Here is a 22918-nt window from a genome sequence, read left to right as displayed (position 1 = left end):
TTTTCATGCTTTGCTGGGTTGCTCTTTAAAGAGGTTTTCTCTTTTATTGATTAGTGTTAAATCCGCGCTGCAGTCAGCGGGTCTTGTGGCTTTTGTGCGCCGCCGCAGCAGCGGCTGCTGCTGTTAGCGTCATGGTGCTTGACAATTTGACAAAGAAACATGGCATTAAAATCTCGCCAACTTTCCCGTGTTCAGTGGAAGACTGCAGCCTGGCAGTGGCCAAGGTGGTCGGAGCGGCTAGTGTAAGATCCGCCGCTAGAATGAACGGTGGAGTGGTGATCTTTGTGGACGGGGTGGAGAAAGCAAACACTGTAGTAACAAACGGTGTGGTCATAAAGGACACGTTTGTGTCCGTGACGCCCCTCGCTACACCAGCGAAAAAGGTGATGTTGTCGAATATCCCCCCGTTTATAAGTGATGAACTTATTGTGAAGGAGTTGTCCTGGTTTGGCAAAGTTGTGTCACCAGTAAAAAAGTTGCCGTCAGGCTGCAAATCACCTGAGCTGAGGCACGTTGTGTCGCACAGGAGGATGCTTTTTATGATTCTGAATGACAGGACCCAAGACTTGAAAGCCAATTTTAAGTTTAAGGATGATGGGTTTGAATACACTCTTTTTGCCACTACTGAGAGCATGAAATGTTTCGGATGCGGGGGGGGGAGGGGCACTTGGTTCGTTCTTTGCCCAAAACGGCCGTCCACTGCTGCTGAGCCCAGCGCAGGGACGAGTGGCGTGGGTAAAAGTGGCAGTTGCTCAATTTTCTGCTAAAGGAAGCAAAAATGTCTACTTGACCAGGAGAAACCAGATCGAAAGAGAAGTAACACAGGACCTGGTCAGTGTTTTTATCTCACTGGTTAGGGCGAGGATTTGGATCGATTTTAGATTTCACCAGGGAATGAAAAATGTGGACACTTTTGTGCAACAATGGTGTTTTAACGATGTTATTTGCTCAGTTGTCTTTTTGGTTTGGTTTTTGGGTAAGAATGCCCTTGTTTTTGAACCTCGATTGTCTGTTTGAAAACAACTGAATTGTTACTTGTTTTTAGTTTGTAAATAAAAGGGTTTTAGAAAAGTCAAAGTCTCTCTCTTTCTCTTTCTTATCTCTCTCTTTCTCTCTCTCTCTCTCTCTCTCTCTCTCTCTCTCTCTTTCGTGTGTTCGCACCACACACTCTACACACACACGCATATGTACACACACACACACACACACACACACACACACACACACACACACACACACACACACACACACACACTCACGCACGTAGGCAGGCAGGCACGCACGCACGCACGCACGCACGCACGCACGCACGCACGCACGCACACACACACACACACACACACACACACACACACACACACACACACACACACAGATCAAAATACCCATTTCCACCAACATTCATTAGATTCTCTATAAGATCTCTATATCTCTTATATAGATCTACAAGCTCACAACACGATGCAACGTGTTCTGAACTTGGCAGTGTGCAGTGGTGTACAAAAGTACTCACAATTGAAATTAAAGTATCAATAACACAATGTAGAACTCTGTTAGGTGAATGTCCGGTATTCAAAATGTACTTACCAAAATGTAATTACCAAATTAGTTGCTGTGAAAGTGAGGTCTAGCCAACACCAACTCGGGATTCCTGGATCGCTGCCCTCCACAAATTCCTATCCAACATCAGGTTATTGAGCTCTGCAGTGTTGTTAGCCAAGCTGTCGCGCCGCAGCACGTCTACATAGGTGGTACGCTTCTTTCCCCTCCTGGCTTTGCCCTGGGTTGGCTCCCATAGGGTCAATGTACAGTACTTGCCTCAAGTTCTGGGTGCCTGACGCAGTGCCCTGCCAGCCTCATCCTTCTCTCTCTGACTTTGTCCATGACCCGTGGTAGGTCCCCATATAATACCAAAATACCAAATAATTGGCATCAAAATATACTTAACCCATTCAGGACGGGAAACCCTTTTGGTGTTTTAAGCATTATGTTATACTTTATAGCTATTGAAAAATAGTGAAAATGTGGCGCAAATCTTTGAATATATATTCTTTCACAGCGAATGTTTTTAACTAAAATCTTTGCTTCTGGGGGGTCCCTGGAACAACATATTTTGAGATGGGGGTCGGCAGCAAAATAAATGATTAATCTGGGGGTCCTCGACATGAAAAAGGTTGACCATCACTGACATAGAACATAGATTTTTCAGAAAACTTTTAGGATTTAAATGGGTTAAAATATAGTACTAATTATGCAGAATGTTCCTTTTCACCACTTTTCAAAATGTACACAGATCTTTGTGTGTGTGTGTGTGTGTGTGTGTGTGTGTGTGTGTGTGTGTGTGTGTGTGTGTGTGTGTGTGTGTGTGTGTGTGTTTGTGTGCGCGCGCGTCCGTGTGTCCGCGCGTGTGTGTGTGGGTGTATATTTATAATAATGTATTATTTTAATGTGAAGCACACTGAGTTTATCTGGTATGAAATGTAATAACATTTTCATGTGTTCATCTCCATTCAGGTTGGGGTACTGTGGACTCACAGAGAGATGCTGTGAAGATCTGGCCTCAGTTCTCTGCTCCATCTCCTCTAGTCTGACACTCCTGAACCTGGACCATAACGACCTGCACGACGCAGGCGTTAAGCGTCTCTGTGTTGGACTGATGTCAACACATTGTAGACTGAAGGAGCTCTGGTCAGTAGTCCTTTATCTCTCTCTCTCTCTATCTCTCTCTCTCTCTCTTATCTCTCTCTCACTTTCTCTCTCTCTCAAGCCCAACACACACAACAGCTCCATCCGACGCGGCGCGACGTGTTGCAGCGTGGCGACGCCTGGAAAATAGAACTGGTTCTATCGGCGCGCCAGGCAAGGCGCCAGCGAGCGTCGGACGCCGCCGGTGTGCGATAGGTTCATTGAAAATAAAGGAGGCGGCTGTTTTGACGCGCGGCGTTCGCAGACGGTGTGGGAGGCCCTTTATTCTCTCTCTCTCTCTCTCTGAGTGGGTGTGGATGTGCTGCTGAGTGTGTGAGAAGCGTTTGGTTTGTTTCCTAAGTTTGTTTCGTTCAAACTTTATTTTTCTTTATTTTTCCTTTGATTTGTTAGTTAGTAACAGTTTTCACAGGGGGTTTAGTTTAATTTGGTGTTCCGTGTGCGGCCAGCCGCTGTGCTGGGCGCATTGTTAATTTGTTTGTTAAACAATGAATGCGCTAATACCAGGACTGACAAGGAAACACGGCATTAAGATTGCCTCTGCTATTCCTTGTTCAGTAGAACAATGTGGTTTAGCTGTCGGAGAAGTTGTTGGTTACAACAATGTGAAATCTGCCGCTCGTATGAATGGCGCGGTTGTGATTTTAGTTGACAGTGTTGACAAAGTGCAAATGTTTTGGTGGAGCGTGGTGTTGTGATAAATGGATCATTTGTTTCTGTGTCTCTTTCCCTTTACACCCTTACACCGTCCAAAAGAGTCACGATTTGTAATGTCCCGCCGTTCATTAAATTGATTTGGCAAGAGAATTGTCCAGGTATCGATCAAAAAGCTACCGTCGGGATGCAACTCCCCGCTATTGAAACACGTTGTATCACATAGACGGCAGGTCCTTATGATTCTGAATAGGACAGATGAGGAACTCAATCTGGTGTTTAGCGTCAGAGTCGATGATTTTAATTATACAGTGTATGCAACTTCTGGCACTTTGAAGTGCTTTAAATGTGGATTGGAGGGGCACTTGGCCCGTGCGTGTCCTGGGGGAGACACAGACACGTCTACTGAACGGGGGGAGGAGGAGGGGGCTGTGGGGGGCGCGCAGCAGAGTCAGGATGGTCCTTTATCTCTCTCTCTCTCCTCTCTCTCTCTCTCTCTCTCTCTCTCATTATCTCTCTTTCCTCTCTCTCTCTCTTTCTCTCTCTCTCTCTCTCTCTCTCTCTCTCGTGCGCATGTGCGAGCGTGTGTGGGGTGGTGGTGCGGAGTGAGTCTCTACGGAGTGAGTGAGTTTCTTTCTATATTATTTTTCATGCTTTGCTGGGTTGCTCTTTAAAGAGGTTTTCTCTTTTATTGATTAGTGTTAAATCCGCGCTGCAGTCAGCGGGTCTTGTGGCTTTTGTGCGCCGCAGCAGCGGCTGCTGCTGCTTGACAATTTGACAAAGAAACATGGCATTAAAATCTCGCCAAATGTCCCGTGTTCAGTGGAAGACTGCAGCCTGGCAGTGGCCACGGTGGTCGGAGCGGCTAGTGTAAGATCCGCCGCTAGAATGAACGGTGGAGTGGTGATCTTTGTGGACGGGGTGGAGAAAGCAAACACTGCAGTAACAAACGGTGTGGTCATAAAGGACACGTTTGTGTCCGTGACGCCCCTCGCTACACCAGCGAAAAAGGTGATGTTGTCGAATCTCCCCCCGTTTATAAGTGATGAACTTATTGTGAAGGAGTTGTCCTGGTTTGGCAAAGTTGTGTCACCAGTAAAAAAGTTGCCGTCAGGCTGCAAATCACCTGAGCTGAGGCACGTTGTGTCGCACAGGAGGATGCTTTTTATGATTCTGAATGACAGGACCCAAGACTTGAAAGCCAATTTTAAGTTAAAGGATGATGGGTTTGAATACACTCTTTTTGCCACTACTGAGAGCATGAAATGTTTCGGATGCGGGGGGGGAGGGGCACTTGGTTCGTTCTTTGCCCAAAACGGCCGTCCACTGCTGCTGAGCCCAGCGCAGGGACGAGTGGCGTGGGTAAAAGTGGCAGTTGCTCAATTTTCTGCTAAAGGAAGCAAAAATGGCAGTCTACTTGACCAGGAGAAACCAGATGGAAAGAGAAGTAACACAGGACCTGGTCAGTGTTTTTATCTCACTGGTTAGGGCGAGGATTTGGATCGATTTTAGATTTCACCAGGGAATGAAAAATGTGGACACTTTTGTGCAACATTGGTGTTTTAACGATGTTATTTGCTCAGTTGTCTTTTTGGTTTGGTTTTTGGGTAAGAATGCCCTTGTTTTTGAACCTCGAATGTCTGTTTGAAAACAACTGAATTGTTACTTGTTTTTAGTTTGTAAATAAAAGGGTTTTAGAAAAGTCAAAGTCTCTCTCTTTCTCTTTCTTATCTCTCTCTCTCTCTCTCTCTCTCTTTCGTGTGTTCGCACCACACACTCTACACACACACGCATATGTACACACAGTCACACACACACACACACACACACACACTCACGCACGTAGGCAGGCAGGCAGGCAGGCAGGCAGGCAGGCAGGCAGGCAGGCACGCACGCACGCACGCACCCACGCACACACACACACACACACACACACACACACACACACACACACACACACACACACACGCACACACACACAGATCAAAATACACATTTCCACCAACATTCATTAGATTCTCTATAAGATCTCTATATCTCTTATATAGATATACAAGCTCACAACACGATGCAACGTGTTCTGAACTTGGCAGTGTGCAGTGGTGGACAAAAGTACTCACAATTGAAATTAAAGTATCAATAACACAATGTAGAACTCTGTTAGGTGAATGTCCGGTATTAAAAATTTACTTACCAAAATGTAATTACCAAATTAGTTGCTGTGAGAGTGAGGTCTAGCCAACACCAACTCGGCATTCCTGGATCGCTGCCCTCCACAAATTCCTATCCAACATCAGGTTATTGAGCTCTGCAGTGTTGTTAGCCAAGCTGTCGCGCCGCAGCACGTCTACATAGGTGGTACGCTTCTTTCCCCTCCTGGCTTTGTCCTGGGTTGGCTCCCATAGGGTCAATGTACAGTACTTGCCTCAAGTTCTGGGTGCCTGACGCAGTGCCCTGCCAGCCTCATCCTTCTCTCTCTGACTTTGTCCGTGACCCGTGGTAGGTCCCCATATAATACCAAAATACCAAATAATTGGCATCAAAATATACTTAACCCATTCAGGACGGGAAACCCTTTTGGTGTTTTAAGCATTATGTTATACTTTATAGCTATTGAAAAATCGTGAAAATGTGGCGCAAATCTTTGAATATATATTCTTTCACAGCAAATGTTTTTAACTAAAATCTTTGCTTCTGGGGGGTCCCTGGAACAACATATTTTGAGATGGGGGTCGGCAGCAAAATAAATGATTAATCTGGGGGTCCTCGACATGAAAAAGGTTGACCACCACTGACATAGAAACATAGATTTTTCAGAAAACATTTAGGATTGAAATGGGTTAAAATATAGTACTAATTATGCAGAATGTTCCTTTTCACCACTTTTCAAAATGTACACAAATCTTTCGTAAAAAGAAGATCTACAAGCTCGCAGTGTGTCGGTGCGTTGTGAGCTTGTAGAAGTATATAGGGCTGAAGTGGTTACTGTTATGTAATAATAATCTAAATCTACAAAGTAACTACAGTAGTAACTATAGTTACTTTACACCACTGTGTGTGTGTGTGTGTGTGTGTGTGTGTGTGTGTGTGTGTGTGTGTGTGTGTGTGTGTGTGTGTGTGTGTGTGTGTGTGTGTGTGTGCGCGCACGCGCTTGTGTGTGCGTGTGTGTGTCCCCGTGCGTGTGTGTGTGTGTGTGCACATGTGTGTGCGCGTGCATGTGTGTGTGTTTATTTATAATAATGTATTATTTTAATGTGAAGCACACTGAGTATCTGTTATGAAATGTGTTGTACAAATAAAATGGACTTGACTAAAGACATTTAATGAGACAGAATAACATTTTCATGTGTTCATCTCCATTCAGGTTGGGGGACTGTGGACTCACAGAGAGATGCTGTGAAGATCTGGCCTCAGTTCTCTGCTCCAACTCCTCTAGTCTGACACACCTGGACCTGTGGGGTAACAAGCTGCACGACGCAGGCGTTAAGCGTCTCTGTGTTGGACTGATGTCAACACATTGTAGACTGAAGGAGCTCTGGTCAGTAGTCCTTTATCTCTCTCTCTCTCTCTCTCTCTCTCTCTCTCTCTCTCTCTCTCTCTCTTCTCTCTCTCTCTCTCTCTCTCTCTCTCTCTCTCATTTTCTCTCTCTCTGAGTGGGTGCGGATGTGCTGCTGAGTGTGTGAGAAGCGTTTGGTTTGTTTCCTAAGTTTGTTTCTTTCAAACTTTACTTTTCTTTTTTTCCCCTTTGATTTGTTAGTTAGTAACAGTTTTCACAGTGGGTTTAGTTTAATGTGGTATTCCGTGTGCGGCCAGCCGCTGTGCTGGGCGCATTGTTAATTTGTTTGTTAAACAATGAATGCGCTAATACCAGGACTGACAAGGAAACACAGCATTAAGATTGCCTCTGTTATTCCTTGTTCAGTAGAACAATGTGGTTTAGCTGTCGGAGAAGTTGTTGGTTACAACAATGTGAAATCTGCCGCTAGTATGAATGGCGCGGTTGTGATTTTAGTTGACAGTGTTGACAAAGTGCATTTTTGGTGGAGCGTGGTGTTGTGATAAACGGATCATTTGTTTCTGTGTCTCCCCTTTCTACACTGTCCAAAAGAGTCACGATCTCTAATGTCCCGCCGTTCATTAATGACGCCGATTTGGCGAGAGAATTGTCCAGGTATCGATCAAAAAGCTACCGTCGGGATGCAAGTCCCCGCTATTGAAACACGTTGTATCACATAGACGGCAGGTCCTTATGATTCTGAATAGGACAGATGAGGAACTCAATCTGGTGTTTAGCGTCAGAGTCGATGATTTTAAGTATACAGTGTATGCAACTTCTGGCACTTTGAAGTGCTTTAAATGTGGACTGGAGGGGCACTTGGCCCGTGCGTGTCCTGGGGGAGACACAGACGTGTCTACTGAACGGGGGGAGGAGGAGGGGGCTGCGGGGGGCGCGCAGAAGAGTCAGGATGGTCCTTTATCTCTCTCTCTCTCTCTCTCTCTCTCTCTCCTCTCTCTCTCTCTCATTATCTCTCTTTCCTCTCTCTCTCTCTTTCTCTCTCTCTCTCTCTCTCTCTCTCTCTCTCTCTCTCTCTCTCTCGTGCGCATGTGCGAGCGTGTGTGGGGTGGTGGTGCGGAGTGAGTCTCTACGGAGTGAGTGAGTTTCTTTCTATATTCTTTTTCATGCTTTGCTGGGTTGCTCTTTAAAGAGGTTTTCTCTTTCACTGATTAGTGTTAAATCCCCGCTGCAGTCAGCGGGTCTTGTGGCTTTTGTGCGCCGCAGCAGCGGCTGCTCACAATTGAAATTAAAGTATCAATAACACAATGTAGAACTCTGTTAGGTGAATGTCCGGTATTCAAAATGTAATTACCAAATTAGTTGCTGTGATAGTGAGGTCTAGCCAACACCAACTCGGGATTCCTGGATCGCTGCCCTCCACAAATTCCTATCCAACATCAGGTTATTGAGCTCTGCAGTGTTGTTAGCCAAGCTGTCGCGCCGCAGCACGTCTACATAGGTGGTACGCTTCTTTCCCCTCCTGGCTTTGTCCTGGGTTGGCTCCCATAGGGTCAATGTACAGTACTTGCCTCAAGTTCTGGGTGCCTGACGCAGTGCCCTGCCAGCCTCATCCTTCTCTCTCTGACTTTGTCCATGACCCGTGGTAGGTCCCCATATAATACCAAAATACCAAATAATTGGCATCAAAATATACTTAACCCATTCAGGACGGGAAACCCTTTTGGTGTTTTAAGCATTATGTTCAAACTTTATAGCTATTGAAAAATCGTGAAAATGTGGCGCAAATCTTTGAATATATATTCTTTCACAGCGAATGTTTTTAACTAAAATCTTTGCTTCTGGGGGGTCCCTGGAACAACATATTTTGAGATGGCGGTCGGCAGCAAAATAAATGATTAATCTGGGGTCCTCAACATGAAAAAGGTTGACCACCACTGACATAGAAACATAGATTTTTCAGAAAACATTTAGGATTGAAATGGGTTAAAATATAGTACTAATTATGCAGAATGTTCCTTTTCACCACTTTTCAAAATGTACACAAATCTTTCGTAAAAAGCAGATCTACAAGCTCGCAGTGTGTCGGTGCGTTGTGAGCTTGTAGAAGTATATAGGGCTGAAGTGGTTACTGTTATGTAATAATAATCTAAATCTACAAAGTAACTACAGTAGTAACTATAGTTACTTTACACCACTGTGTGTGTGTGTGTGTGTGTGTGTGTGTGTGTGTGTGTGCGCGCGTGCGCGTGCGCGCGCGTTTGTGTGTCACTTGTGTGGCACTAGCAGCAGTCAAGACAGATTTTCTTTGGGAAAAGCATATGCGATATGCCTCATAGGCTCATAAGATCGATGGGGACAACTACAGTGTGTAAATACTTTTACTATTGGTGAGTTTATTACTGTAGTTTGTTCAACAAGTTAGATTGGAGATGTGTCGTCCGGTACAGTAAAGTATAGCAGGAGTTCCTCCTCGCTCTGCCCAATAGTATCCAGTTTGGTGACAGTCAAACTACAGTAGCTCTTGCCGTGATTTCATGTTTCTTCATGCTTATCCAACAAAAGTCCGCGTGCCGCGTGTGGCATTATTAAAAACAAACAGCTATGCCGCACGATCATAGTTCTAATACGTAGTCGCAAAAGACTCGCGATGGAGTTAAGTAGTTGATCATCTGATTCATAGCCTGGCAGCCTGCTAGCTAGCAAACCTCCTCCTTGCTTGTAGCTCCTTCTAAAAACCAAAGGAACTGTGATTGTAACTTGTTGTTGAACATTTAGGGTTGTATGAAAAACATCGCACGGTTCATTCCTTCTCCTCCTCCCCGCTCCATAATAACTCTATGCCCCGCTCCTGTCTCCAGTCTCCAAACATTGTGAACAACGTAACATGCTATGCTGCTCCGTAGAACGGTCTTGTGCATCAAAAATAGCAGATCTACAAGCTAACAACGCGTCCATCCGTGAGTCATTGTGGACTTGCAACTTTGACTTGAAACAGCTGAGCTAATTTCGGCCAATCAGAGCGGCATTCAGCGTAATCTAGTAAGAGTGGCGACACTCGCGTTGACTCCCACTGTAACAATGGAATGCGGAAGTGCTCATTCTATCTCAATGGGATAGTTCCAATGTTTGGAACTATAGCCCATAGGAAGTGTGTCGCCACTCTCTTAGTACTATTCCACACGGCCTGCATTCACCGGCTCTGTTTTGCTTCACTCGCTGGCTGTTTCAGAACACAATGTTTTAATGCTTGATTGGATGGAATAAATATCATATTTTACCGCCGACTAATCGACTATAAATCGATTTTGATGGTAGTCGAGTCGACTATCAAAAATCACGTTTGGTTAATGCCCTAGCGTGCATGTGTGTGTGCTTATTTATAATAATGTATTATTTTAATGTGAAGCACACTGAGTATCTGTTATGAAATGTGTTGTACAAATAAAATGGACTTGACTAAAGACATTTAATGAGACAGAATAACATTTTCATGTGTTCATCTCCATTCAGGTTGAGGAGATGTGGACTCACAGAGAGATGCTGTGAAGATCTGGCCTCAGTTCTCTGCTCCATCTCCTCTAGTCTGACACTCCTGAACCTGAACCGTAACGACCTGCACGACGCAGGCGTTAAGCGTCTCTGTGTTGGACTGATGTCAACACATTGTAGACTGAAGGAGCTCGGGTCAGTAGTCCTTTATCTATCTCTCTCTCTCTCTCTCTCTCTCTCTCTCTCTCTCTCTCTCTCTCTTTCTTCTCCCTCTCTCTCTCTCTCTCTCTCTCTCTCTCTCTCTCTCTCTCTCTCTCTTTTGCACACATCTGTGCTCATACATGCAAATGCACAGCACACACTCTCTTGTACACACACACACGCATGTTGTGTCTGTGTTTTTAAACCCAGTATTGTGTCCTGCACATGTAGTAACGGATGGGTTATTATTATTATTATGTGTTGTTAACTTGTTTTGTATTATTTTGATTAGTGATGCTGAAATCAAACTGCACATGCACACGCATGTGAGTCCGTCGTTGAACTGGGAAATAAATAATGCGCAGAAGAACTTGGCAGGCGACTGCATGTTTTGTGGCGTGTGTGTGTGTGTGTGTGTGTGTGTGTGTGTGTGTGTGGCTGTGTGCCCAGTGTTGTGGCCCTATCTTTTTCTTCAAGCCTGTCTCTCTCTCTCTCTCTCTCTCTCTCGTGCGGATGTGTGTGAGTGGGGAGCGTGGTGCGGAGGTTACGGAGTGAGTGTTTGTTCTATCTATACTCTGTCTTTTGCTCTTTCTATCTCGCTAGTATTGTTTTTTGCGGTTATGCACTGGTCTAGTGTTTAAACTGCTGTTGGTGGTTTTGTGTTTTGCTGCGCGCTGACGGCTGTCGGCGTCGCTATGGCTTTCACAACTCTCACACGGAAGCACGGCTTTAAGATCTCGCCAGCCTTCCCGTGTTCTGTAGAGGACTGTAGTTTAGCGGTTGCGAAAGTAGTCGGACCCGCTAGCGTTAAATCTGCTGCCAGGATGAACGGTGGCGTTGTAATTTTTGTCGATGAGATGAATAAAGCAAACGCTGTAATTGAGAGTGGCGTTGTAGTTAAGGGCACGCCTGTGAAGGCAACGCCACTCGCAATGCCAGCGAGTAAAGTGTTTCTGTCAAACGCCCCCCCTTTCATTGACGATGAGCTGATAGCGAGAGAGTTGACCAAGTTTGGGAAGGTGGCGTCGCCAATTAAAAAGCTCCCATCAGGATGTAAATCACCTGAGTTGCGACATGTTGTTTCTCACAGGAGAATGCTGTTCATGATTTTGAGAAACAGTAGTAAAGAGCTGTTTACAGGCTTTAAGATCAAAGTGGACAATTTTGAATACACTCTCTTTGCTACAACCGAGAACATGAAGTGTTTTGGCTGTGGGGTGGAGGGGCACTTGATAAGGTCCTGTCCAGAGAGGGTTGTTGACCCTGGCGAGGGGACAAGCAATGCTACCATGGGGGGGTGGGGGAGAAACCCCTGGGGGAAAAGTGTTGAAAAGGAGATGGGAAATGTTAATGGGGGTGGTACTGTGGGTGAAGATGAAGGAGGAAATGTTGAACCCAAGGTGTTGGCAGAGAATGTCAGTAAGGAGGGGGGGGGGGGGGGGGCACTGAGCAAACAGGTGGAGATGAAGGGGGAGAAGAAACTGATCAGCAGGAAAACAGTGGAGGTGAAGGAGAAGTGGTTAATGCTGAACCTGTGGCTGACACGAGCTCCCAAGAGGACAGTAGTCCTCCTGTCAGTCAAGTGGAGGAGGGAGGGGTTACAGTAGCTGACATGGAGATGGGGGCTGAGGAGGAGGAAGGGGTAAAGGTGGTGGGGCAGAAAAGAAAGGCAAAAGGGTCAAATGGGACAAAAGCAAAAAAAGTGACCGAGGAGAAAGGAGAACTCAATTCAGAATCAGAAGATAGTACTGGTGGTTGGGAGAGTGATGATGAAACATGTAAAAAAAAGAAAAATGTCAGAAATGAAACGTTTTTTGCTGAAAACAAAAAATCTGAGAATGATCCGAATTGAAAAGCACTTCCCTGATATCAAGAGTTTTGTGACGGCTGCCAGGCAAAACATGAAGTTAACAGAAGGAGTATGCTTTACTAAGCAAGAGATTTTCAGAGTGAAGAAATTGGTGCAGAGGGTTGATGCAGATTTGTTAATTGATACGTGGACAGTGTGATGGTGGTGGTGCCGCTGGGTTCCGTCTGTGCGCTGGGTCCTCTTTTGCACTTGGTTTAGTCTTTAATGGGCATGACGATTTACTGGACAATGATACAGGCCACTTGTGAGCTTGGTTGGCTTTGGTTGACTGGACGATGATGGAGCGGCTGGAGCCTGCTACGTGTAGGCTCTGATTCTCAGACGGGCCGCTGGTTGGAAGGGCCAGGATGGGCCTTCATCACAGTCCAACATCGGGGCTCACTCACAGCCTGTGTGACAGTGGTCATGGTGGAACTGTTGGATATAGCTGGTCAAAGCTTGGTGGATGCAGGAGCAGTAGCTGATCTGCTGGGGCTGATATCATCTTCAAGATGGCATCTTGACGTGTGGGTTGCTTCCCAGAACTGTGCAGCGAAAAACGGTCCGCGAAAAACGGTCTATGAAGGAGACAAATGAAGATGGACTTGTACTGTACTGTTGTGTTGTTTTGTGCCCAGAGACGGACTGGGTGTGGAGGAGGACTCGGTGTACAGAGGGGGTTCAGGGGTGGGTGCCGTGTCATTAGTCAGAAGGTTCATTGTTCCGAAATTACTATCCCTATCTCTAACCCTAACCTAAACCTAACCGCAAGCACGGGAGCAAACCTAAACCTAACCGCAAGCACGGGAGCAGTGCATGTTCGGACTAACGGGACTTCGGATCTATGGGCAGTTTCCCAGGGGTGGCAGCAGCATGTCACTGGATGAACCCTCTGCATTCATTTAGGGAAAATGGTGTTGAATGATTAATGATGCTATCTGTTCAGTTGATGTTATTTTATGCTTTGGTAAAATGCCCTTGGTTAACGACATGGATGTTTTTGATTGAAAACAAGCGGTTGTTGCTTTTTTTAGTTTGTAAATAAAAGGTTTTATAAAAAGTCAAAGTCTATCTCTCTCTCTCTCTCTCTCTCTCTCTCTCTCTCTCGCTCTCTCTCTCTAAGTGTGTGCGCGTGCGTGCGTGCGTGCGTGCGCATCGGGTCAGTAGCCCTGAAGTTTTTCACAGTCCTGTCTGCCATTAACTTTATATATAGGCTGTCACCCGTTGCCAATGTGACCGATGCAGGTTATGCCATCATAAAGTTTTTGATTTCCTGCTGTAAGTAGTCTCTCTCTCTCTCTCTCTCTCTCTCTCTCTCTCTCGTGCGCATGTGCGAGCATGTGTGGGGTGGTGGTGCGGAGTGAGTCTCTACGGAGTGAGTGAGTTTCTTTCTATATTCTTTTTCATGCTTTGCTGGGTTGCTCTTTAAAGAGGTTTTCTCTTTTATTGATTAGTGTTAAATCCCCGCTGCAGTCAGCGGGTCTTGTGGCTTTTGTGCGCCGCAGCAGTGGCTGCTGCTGCTTGACAATTTGGCGAGGAAACATGGCATTAAAATCTCGCCTAATGTCCCGTGTTCAGTGGAAGACTGCAGCCTGGCAGTGGCCAAGGTGGTCGGAGCGGCTAGTGTAAGATCCGCCGCTAGAATGAACGGTGGAGTGGTGATCTTTGTGGACGGGGTGGAGAAAGCAAACACTGTAGTAACAAACGGTGTGGTCATAAAGGACACGTTTGTGTCCGTGACGCCCCTCGCTACACCAGCGAAAAAGGTGATGTTGTCGAATATCCCCCCGTTTATAAGTGAAGAACTTATTGTGAAGGAGTTGTCCTGGCTTGGCAAAGTTGTGTCACCAGTAAAATAGTTGCCGTCAGGCTGCAAATCACCTGAGCTGAGGCACGTTGTGTCGCACAGGAGGATGCTTTTTATGATTCTGAATGACAGGACCCAAGACTTGAAAGCCAATTTTAAGTTAAAGGATGATGGGTTTGAATACACTCTTTTTGCCACTACTGAGAGCATGAAATGTTTCGGATGCGGGGGGAGGGGCACTTGGTTCGTTCTTTGCCCAAAACGGCCGTCCACTGCTGCTGAGCCCAGCGCAGGGACGAGTGGCGTGGGTAAAAGTGGCAGTTGCTCAATTTTCTGCTAAAGGAAGCAAAAATGTCAGTCTACTTGACCAGGAGAAACCAGATGGAAAGAGAAGTAACACAGGACCTGGTCAGTGTTTTTATCTCACTGGTTAGGGCGAGGATTTGGATCGATTTTAGATTTCACCAGGGAATGAAAAATGTGGACACTTTTGTGCAACAATGGTGTTTTAACCCCAGTTGTCTTTTTGGTTTGGTTTTTGGGTAAGAATGCCCTTGTTTTTGAACCTCGAATGTCTGTTTGAAAACAACTGAATTGTTACTTGTTTTTAGTTTGTAAATAAAAGGGTTTTAGAAAAGTCAAAGTCTCTCTCTTTCTCTTTCTTATCTCTCTCTCTCTCTCTCTCTCCCGCTCCCCCCCCATCTCTCTCTCTCTCTCTCTCTCTCTCGCTCTCTCTCTCTCTCTCTCTCTCTCTCTCTCTCTCTCTATCTCTCTCTCTTCCTCCCACTCTCTCCCTTTCTCTTTTCTCTTTCCCCGCTCTTCCTCCTGAGCTTCTCTAAGAGGTTTAACATGTCAAAGTTCTCTCGGCTCATCTCAAAATACACATTTCCACCAACATTCATTATATTCTCTATAAGATCTCTATATCTCTTATATAGATCTACAAGCTCACAACACGATGCAACGTGTTCTGAACTTGCCAGTGTGCAGTGGTGGACAAAAGTACCCACAATTGAAATAAAAGTATCAATAACACAATGTAGAACTCTGTTAGGTGAATGTCCGGTATTCAAAATGTACTTGAGTAAAAGTACCAAACTATTGGCATCAAAATACATAGTTACTTTCCACTACTGTGTGTGTGTGTGTGTGGGTGTCTCTCTCTCTCTCTATCTGTGTTTTAAGCATTATGTTATACTTTAGCTATTGAAAAATCGTGAAAATGTGTCGCAAATCTTTGAATGCGCTGGCTCTTGTATTTTGCCTTTATGTCTTCCGTTGTTCAGCCACTAGGTGGTGTATGTGCGCCGTGTATTATTCTAGTCTCTAGTGCTGCAGTCAAAATTGGTCCTCTGAAGCTCCCGTAGACCTATATGTTCCGCAGTTTGTTTGCAAGTTGTCAATGCAGAGAGCAGACGTTTTGATCTTTGTTTTGTTTGTGATCACCACAGGATCATTGCTTTTTTTTACTAATCTGCCCTCTGCAAAAAGGTCCCTCATTTTTAAAAGGACTCCCAGTTGTCTGTCTGCCTACTTAAAAATGAGGGACCTTTTTGACGAGGGCAGATTATATATTCTTTCACAGCGATTTTTTTTTTAACTCAAATCTTTGCTTCTGGGGGGTCCCTGGAACAACATATTTTGAGATGGCGTTCGGCAGAAAAATAAAAGATTAATCTGGGGGTCCTTGACATGTCAAGGGAAATGCCACACACACGCACGCTCGCACGCACGCTCGCACGCACACACACACACACACACACACACACACACACACACACACACACACACACACACACACACACACACACACACACACACACACACACACACACACACACACACACACAGAGCAGTTCAGTTCAGTTCAGTTCAGTTATAATATGTTACTACGATGATGTCGTCTGTGTTGTCAGCTTCTGTTTTCTTCATGAATATGCAAATGATCATCTTCTATTCTCCATTATCTTGTGTTTGTTTCAGGGTGGAGGCCACCAACCTCACAGAGGAATGCAAGAAGGAGTTATCAGTTCTCAACTCATCCTGCAAGATACACACCTAAAACTGTCCAACACATCAGAGAGAGAACTGTGGCCGGTTAAGACTCATGTGTGGCCTGTTAAGACTCAAGTGTGGCCGGTTTAGACTCAAGTGTGGCCTGTTGAGACTCAAGTGTGGCCTGTTGAGACTCATGTGTGGCCGGTTAAGACTCATGTGTGGCCGGTTAAGACTCAAGTGTGGCCCGTTAAGACTTTTCCTCACTTCAGATGGTGGAGACGCACCCAGAGAGACCAGTGGTAATCAAACTGTGGGTCTGGACCCCCAGAGGGTCCCCAGACGATTAGCCTAATGTGCAACATTGTTTTCTCAATGAACAGTAAACAAAGTGACATGCAGTATTCTGTATCTGCACACTTTGGACCATTAGCATCATAAGTAGCACCTGGCCTAGCCTCGACGACCTTACAGGCGTATAATAGGCTCAAATTTGGACAGCATTTTATACTCATAGTTTCACTGTACAGATATTCTACTGTTAGACGGATGTTAGGTTCTTAGCTTACTTATGATTCTTGATGACTATTTTTCATGTATCTGATGTATTTCAATGTGTTGTTCTATACTGTAAATCACTGTGTACAGTAAATGCCTAACTTGTAAATTGTATAAGTAATGAACAAACCACTATAAAAGACCTAAGAAAGAGGCAAGGGGGGGGGGGGGGGGGCTAGACCACTGTTCAATACCTTAATCATTAACCCATTTAGGACTGAGACCAGGTTCTCCAAAATGTATTCTAAATCATGACAGTTTTCTAAAAAAGCCCCAAACATAATTATATGTAATTGGCCGCCGACCCCCATCTGTAAATATGTTGTTCCAGGGACTCCCCCAGAAGGAAAGATTTGATTTAAAAACGTTCGCTCTGAAAGAATATATAAGATTTGTGCCAAATTTTCACAACCACATTTTCAAACAATAATGTATTTATACCTGAGGACGATTCTACAAATGCCTTCTAAATCCTGACAGTTTTCTGAAAAACCCTATGTTTCTATATTGGTGGTTAAAAACGTTTTGCACCACATTGCTCAGGATTTAAAAAAAATAGCAGACCTACAAGCTCGTAGCGCGGCACTCGGTGCTACACTATGAGCTTGTAGGTCTGCTTTTTCAATAGCTAAAGTATAACATACAGTAATGCTTAAAACACCAAAAGGGGTTCCCGCCCATAATGGGTTAAGCATTATGTTACACTTTAGCTATTGAAAAATAGCAGATCTACAAGCTCATAGTGCCGCGCTACGAGCTTGTAGATCTGCTATTTTTGAAAAATCATGAAAATGTGTCGCAAATCTTTGAATATATATTCTTTTAACTCACATCTTTGCTTCTGTTCTGGGGAGGTCCCTGGAACAACATATTTTCAGTTGGTTGTCGGTGGCCAATTACATATCATTTTTGGGGGGGTCCTTGACATGAAATAGTTTGAAAACCACTGACATAGAAATATGGGTTTTTCAGAACACCGTCAGGATATAGAAGACATTTTGTAGAATCGTCCTCAAGTCTAAACGGGTTAACGCTACTACTAAAAATAATGAACACATCAACACACCTGAGACGGCAAGTGACGCTCGAGCCTGCCTCTGAACGTAAAATTGGCATTTGCATTTCTTTCACCATGTAGTAAATGCTGCATTCGTGGTCTGGAGAGGGCAGTTGTTTTACAGACGGGTAAAAGGGGCAGGGGGCTGAAGCCCCCTTTGACCTCTGTGTGTGCACGTCCCTGGAACTGGCCTATCGGCTTGTTCCTGCAGCAACGCAGGCGTGCCATTAAACGACGGTAAAGCACACCGGGCCTCTCGTGCAATATTGCTTCATTCTGAACGTTCAACTGCTTTGTTTAACTGACTGCCAGCGCGCTTTCTGCTCTAGAGGGGTGTGGGCGCGCATGGACCAAGCGCTGGAGTCCAACCCAATTTTAGTCGACTAAATCTACAGGTGATTTAGTCGACTAAAATGTGTTCTGGCGGGCCTTGATGCCGTCATAATGGCTGATTTTACTGAAAATAGCCGATCTACAAGCTCACAACGCGTCGCAACGTGAGCTTGTAGATCTGCAATTTTCAGCATGCAACCAAGTGTAAAATGACTTGTCTTTTACTTATACTGGATCTCTTGTCCACTAGTCCCTTCCTAACATTTTACTCCAGTTTTTTATCTGTTGACAAAATTGTTAACATTTAGTCTTAGTTTTAGTCATCATAGCTTAAAGTTTTCATTTAGTTTCCCTGTAGTTTTCGTCAGTGAAAAAAGGCATAGTCGATGGACATTTTTCGTCTTGGTTTTAGTCGACGAAAACAACACTGGTACCCGCCCAGCGGCCCAGAGTGGGACCAGAACGACCACGCCCCCATGATGTTCATCACCCTGTGCCACCGCTCTACAGCACCGTCTGTTTTGTCAACATTTGTGAAATTCCTTTGAAAATACAAGCTCATAATTGTGAGCTTTGTAGATCGTCTATTTTCTAAAAGCCATCATTTTGCTGAGGTCCCCCTAGCTGGAACCCCCTCAAGGACCCCTGGAGGTCCCCCTAGCTGGAACCCCCTCAAGGACCCCTGGAGGTCACCCTAGCTGGAACCCCAACAAAGACCCCTGGAGGTCCCCCTAGCTGGAACCCCCTCAAAGACCCCTGGAGGTCCCCCTAGCTGGAACCCCCTCAAGGACCCCTGGAGGTCACCCTAGCTGGAACCCCCTCAAAGACCCCTGGAGGTCCCCAGACCCCACTTTGAGAACAATGCAGTAGCACCGTCCTCAACCATCCCAAACAACCACTGAAGTTTAGAACAATCTCTGTGTGTGCATATTACAACCGAACTGCGTGCGTGTGTGTGTGCGCGCATGCGTGTGATTGATTGATTTAAGTATTTTTTTTGATACAAAAAAAAAACTACACTTGTTTGGTCCACCTCACCCATTTATTCCATGAGATTAGACCATAGACCATTTCATGGTTTTATATATGAAAACATTCTCTGAGGTAAATGAGTTAGTGTACATTTCCCATAATAGCCTATAGCCACTATAATGGTTTACTTAATATGCTACTAGTACTGGCTGTGTTCTTCTTGGAAAATATAAAAATATACTCCTATAGCCTATATACTCCTTATTTTACTTATATTGACCGTTGTGAATTAATTAGCAAACTGGACATTGTGACTGAATGCTTCCTTTACATCCTCGTGTGAAGTTTTTATTTGTGTTGTTTCCGTCGCATGCAGCTCCGTTTAGTTGTAGACCAAGAATGTTCCAAGAAATAACCTGTGTTCCAATATTGATCCAATGAAGTAATTATTTTAGTCCAAGCTCTTTTCATTGGTTAGCTCACACATGTTGTGAGTGATGCCATCGTGTTGTGAGCTCGTAGATTGGCTACTTGTTACACACATGTTGTGAGCAGGCCTGGAATGTCATCCTTTTAGGGGCAAGGCCACTTGGCCTTTAGTGTGGTCAACTTTTTGAGGGCACAATTAAGGCCGAGTGCCAGGGCATGAAGGCCATCAATTAAAACAATGACTTTAAGTCCCCAGTCATAATTATTTTAGCTTAAATGTTAAGGATTTTTTTTCGTCAAGGCAAACATTGGTTCTGAACAGTGCTTCTTAAATAAATAATCACAGCTTTAAATAACACAATATAAGTAGCTACTGTTGTAAAATATTGTAAACATGTTTTGGGGTCCCAGTCCAGAGATGAAAGTCATAATGAAATGGCCTAGGACCCTGTCACCCTATAGGCTAATGCATATACATTTAATGTGGGGGTCCTTGAAATTTAAATGGCTGAAGATCACTGGGTTAAACTGTGAGTTAATTCACAGAAAATACAATGACAGCCTAGATAACTTTTGGCTTGGTTTAGAAAAGCCTATATTTTGTGCTAAACTAATATATTGACGCAAAGCATTTCTCCATGTATAAATCTCCAACAGTGGAAAGCCCTTTAGTAGCCCAGTCAGTGAATACCATATCTGAATCTGATGGTGGAAATTATTGTTTTATTTATTTATTTTTACAAATAGGGGTATAGGCTATAGATTTGTTTCAAAATCACCAATGACTTTTTTACAATAATAAATTGATGCTGTTAGTTCTATATCAAGCCATTTATTTTATTTTAGGTCAGGGCCCTGGCTTTACCATAGACTGTAAAAAAATATGGACAAAGCGTTCGCCGGGTCTGATATGGACATAAAATGGAGCCAGTCAGTCCTTGTATTGTAAATCGCCATCTTTCTAGATCCGTTTTGGCCCAGCTGGCCATTGGCTGGCCCAGACAACGAGGCGGGACTTCCCCCCTTACTCTTCGTTGGTTTTTATTTAGACTGAATGGGGGGGTGACTCCCGTTCATAGACTGTAACGGTAGCCACGCCCCTCAGAACATACGCGACTTTATGGTATTTTTTTTTATAAATGGGACCATAATTTTCCAAAAAGAATATTATGACATGAGAAATGAGACTTTAAACTAGTGGAAGCAGAAAGTATTCATGACCATGTTTATTAAGGTAATACAGTCTAGGTGAAGTTGGGCCCAAATACATGGACCTCTATGGGGATATGGGTTTTTTTGGGCCCAATGACAGCGCCACAACAGGCCATTATATGAACTTTCAGGATGTCCCGATTTCCTTAGTGGCTTCACAAAATATCTGTCTGAATGCCCCCCTGGGCATGCCCAGTAATAGTGTTAGATCTTTAACTCTTGAGAGCGTAATAGGAAACCAAATGGTCCATTTGGTTTCCTTTTTACACAGAATTTAATTATTGCTAAACATCTGCATTACTTAATTTACAAGAACGTCTACGTACACGATTAGAGAATGTAGAATAATTGTTATTTTAACCAATGTTTGCCTGTAACAACCTGTAGCAACAAAATCTTCTTTAGTTTTGGGTCTGAGAGAGAGGTGTCATCAAATGGTGGTCCGTGGCTCAAATTACGAATAAATAATATGCCTTGATATGAAAACCACTGCTCGAGTGAAATCTATTGTCACTGTTTTTTACAGTCTTGTCATGGACAGACTGTAAAACCGCCGTTTGGCGCCATCTAGTGTTCACCAGCAGACACTGTCTGAAGATTATCATGGATGGTATCAATCAGTGCTTCTCAAACCTTTTCAAGTCAAGGACCCCCACATTTATGTATTGTGGAGTGTCTGTGTTCAATGAGCAGGCGGAACAGGGGATTGCAGCAGTTTCAAACGGCTTTTTATTTGAAGTTCAGTAAATCATACAGCAGGCAGGAGAAACCCCACATAGGTTCCAGATGACTTATACAATATTATTTTCACAGGCGTCCTCGCCAGCCTGGAGAAGGATGAGAACAGAAGATTAGATTTCAAGTTAGGTGTGTACAGTCTCTGATAGCTCGCTCCTCACTGGAGGGCTTAGGGTTTTAACAAACGATAAGAGGTGACGGCGATGCCTTGCTTCGTGACGTCATCGGTCGTTATCTTTTACTGTAGTGGATCTTCTCCCATAGCGGGGGTTCAGCTCCGAGAGAGCACAAGCCGTCAAGCCGTTCCGGCGTATATAATGAGCGCCTGTTTGCCAGACAGGACTCAATGCAATATCAAGAATTATAGGTTTCTTTCCGACCTTATTATTTGTAGTTCCCACGTCACCGTCGCTGCCTTCCTCCCGCAGCTCGATACGTGGAACTGGAACTCCTGTTCCTATATTTTATTCAGACAGTCCCGTGGACTCTGTCCCCTGGACATTTCCTGGACCGATCCTAAAAGCCTGTGACGAGAGGAGAGTGACAGTTAAGACATGCAGAGCTATACACATGAGTGTGTGTTCGGTGGAAGTGTGTGTGTCTTCTTACCCCCCGACGGTTTGCTGTGCGTGCCTCCGTGAGCGTGTGTGTGAACCAGCCGCTGTCAGACGCCGACTGAGTCTTCCTTTTATATGACGGGTGTGGCCGCTTTCTGATTTGGGTGCGGTCGGTCCATCAGCTCAATCTGGCGGAGGAGGAGATTCGGGACGTATACATTCCCTATTAGGCGGCCGAGGGCGTTCCTAACGGCCCGAGGCGTCTTCTGTCTGACAGCGTGTCTGGTTGCCCTGGCAACGCACTTACCATCGCGGGGTGTCGCTCGCGAGACCCCACAGTATACATTTAACTATCATTATTATTAGTATTTTTTAATGCTGGTGAGCCACTGGAACCTCCCTAATGACCCCTGGGGGTCACCGCACCCCACTCTGAGAAACACTGGCATGAATAATACACCTTCATGCGTCCATACTGGTTTTAAATAGACCGTTTATTCAAATATGTATTCAAAAATGCATGAAGCATAACATTGCTATGAGAAAGAATCACAAATCAAATACTTTCAACTGTTCCTAACCATTTTGTTTTATTTTTTTTACTAAAGCATGGACTTTTACTAGTAACAGAGTATAGGCTATGTTAATATATCACTACTTTTATGCTACTTAAATAAAACGTTTATCATTTATTCGTGATCATTGAATTGAATATAAAAAGCTTTTGATTGCAAGCTAACTACTTCCACTACTCACCTTTTAATGTCTACTATGAGAGAGAGAGAGAGAGTCTGTGTGTGTGTGTGTGTGTGTGTGTGTGTGTGTGTGTGTGTGTGTGTGTGTGTGT

The 22918-nt window shown here is 44.6% G+C and overlaps 1 protein-coding gene across 1 annotated transcript in view; it reads left to right on the top strand.

The window, feature by feature from the left end:
* The window catches only part of LOC310875928 (NACHT, LRR and PYD domains-containing protein 14-like), a gene marked incomplete at both ends in the record, with an annotated part of 31782 nt that extends 15500 nt beyond the window's left edge, over window positions 1-16282 (top strand). Inside the window, 5 exons of the mRNA XM_083789362.1 lie at window positions 196-445; window positions 2515-2688; window positions 6722-6816; window positions 13992-14139; window positions 16204-16282. Coding sequence (XP_083645488.1) covers window positions 196-445; window positions 2515-2688; window positions 6722-6816; window positions 13992-14139; window positions 16204-16282 — 746 coding nt within the window. The remainder of the gene's footprint in view (window positions 1-195; window positions 446-2514; window positions 2689-6721; window positions 6817-13991; window positions 14140-16203) is intronic.
* Between the last annotated feature and the right edge of the window lie 6636 nt (window positions 16283-22918).

The sequence above is a fragment of the Protomyctophum parallelum genome (assembly GCF_964188405.1).
Source record: "Protomyctophum parallelum genome assembly, chromosome: 18".
Lineage (NCBI taxonomy): Eukaryota > Metazoa > Chordata > Actinopteri > Myctophiformes > Myctophidae > Protomyctophum > Protomyctophum parallelum.
The sequence above is the reverse complement of the archived record's forward strand: the minus strand, read 5'-3'. Positions and strand labels throughout refer to the sequence as shown.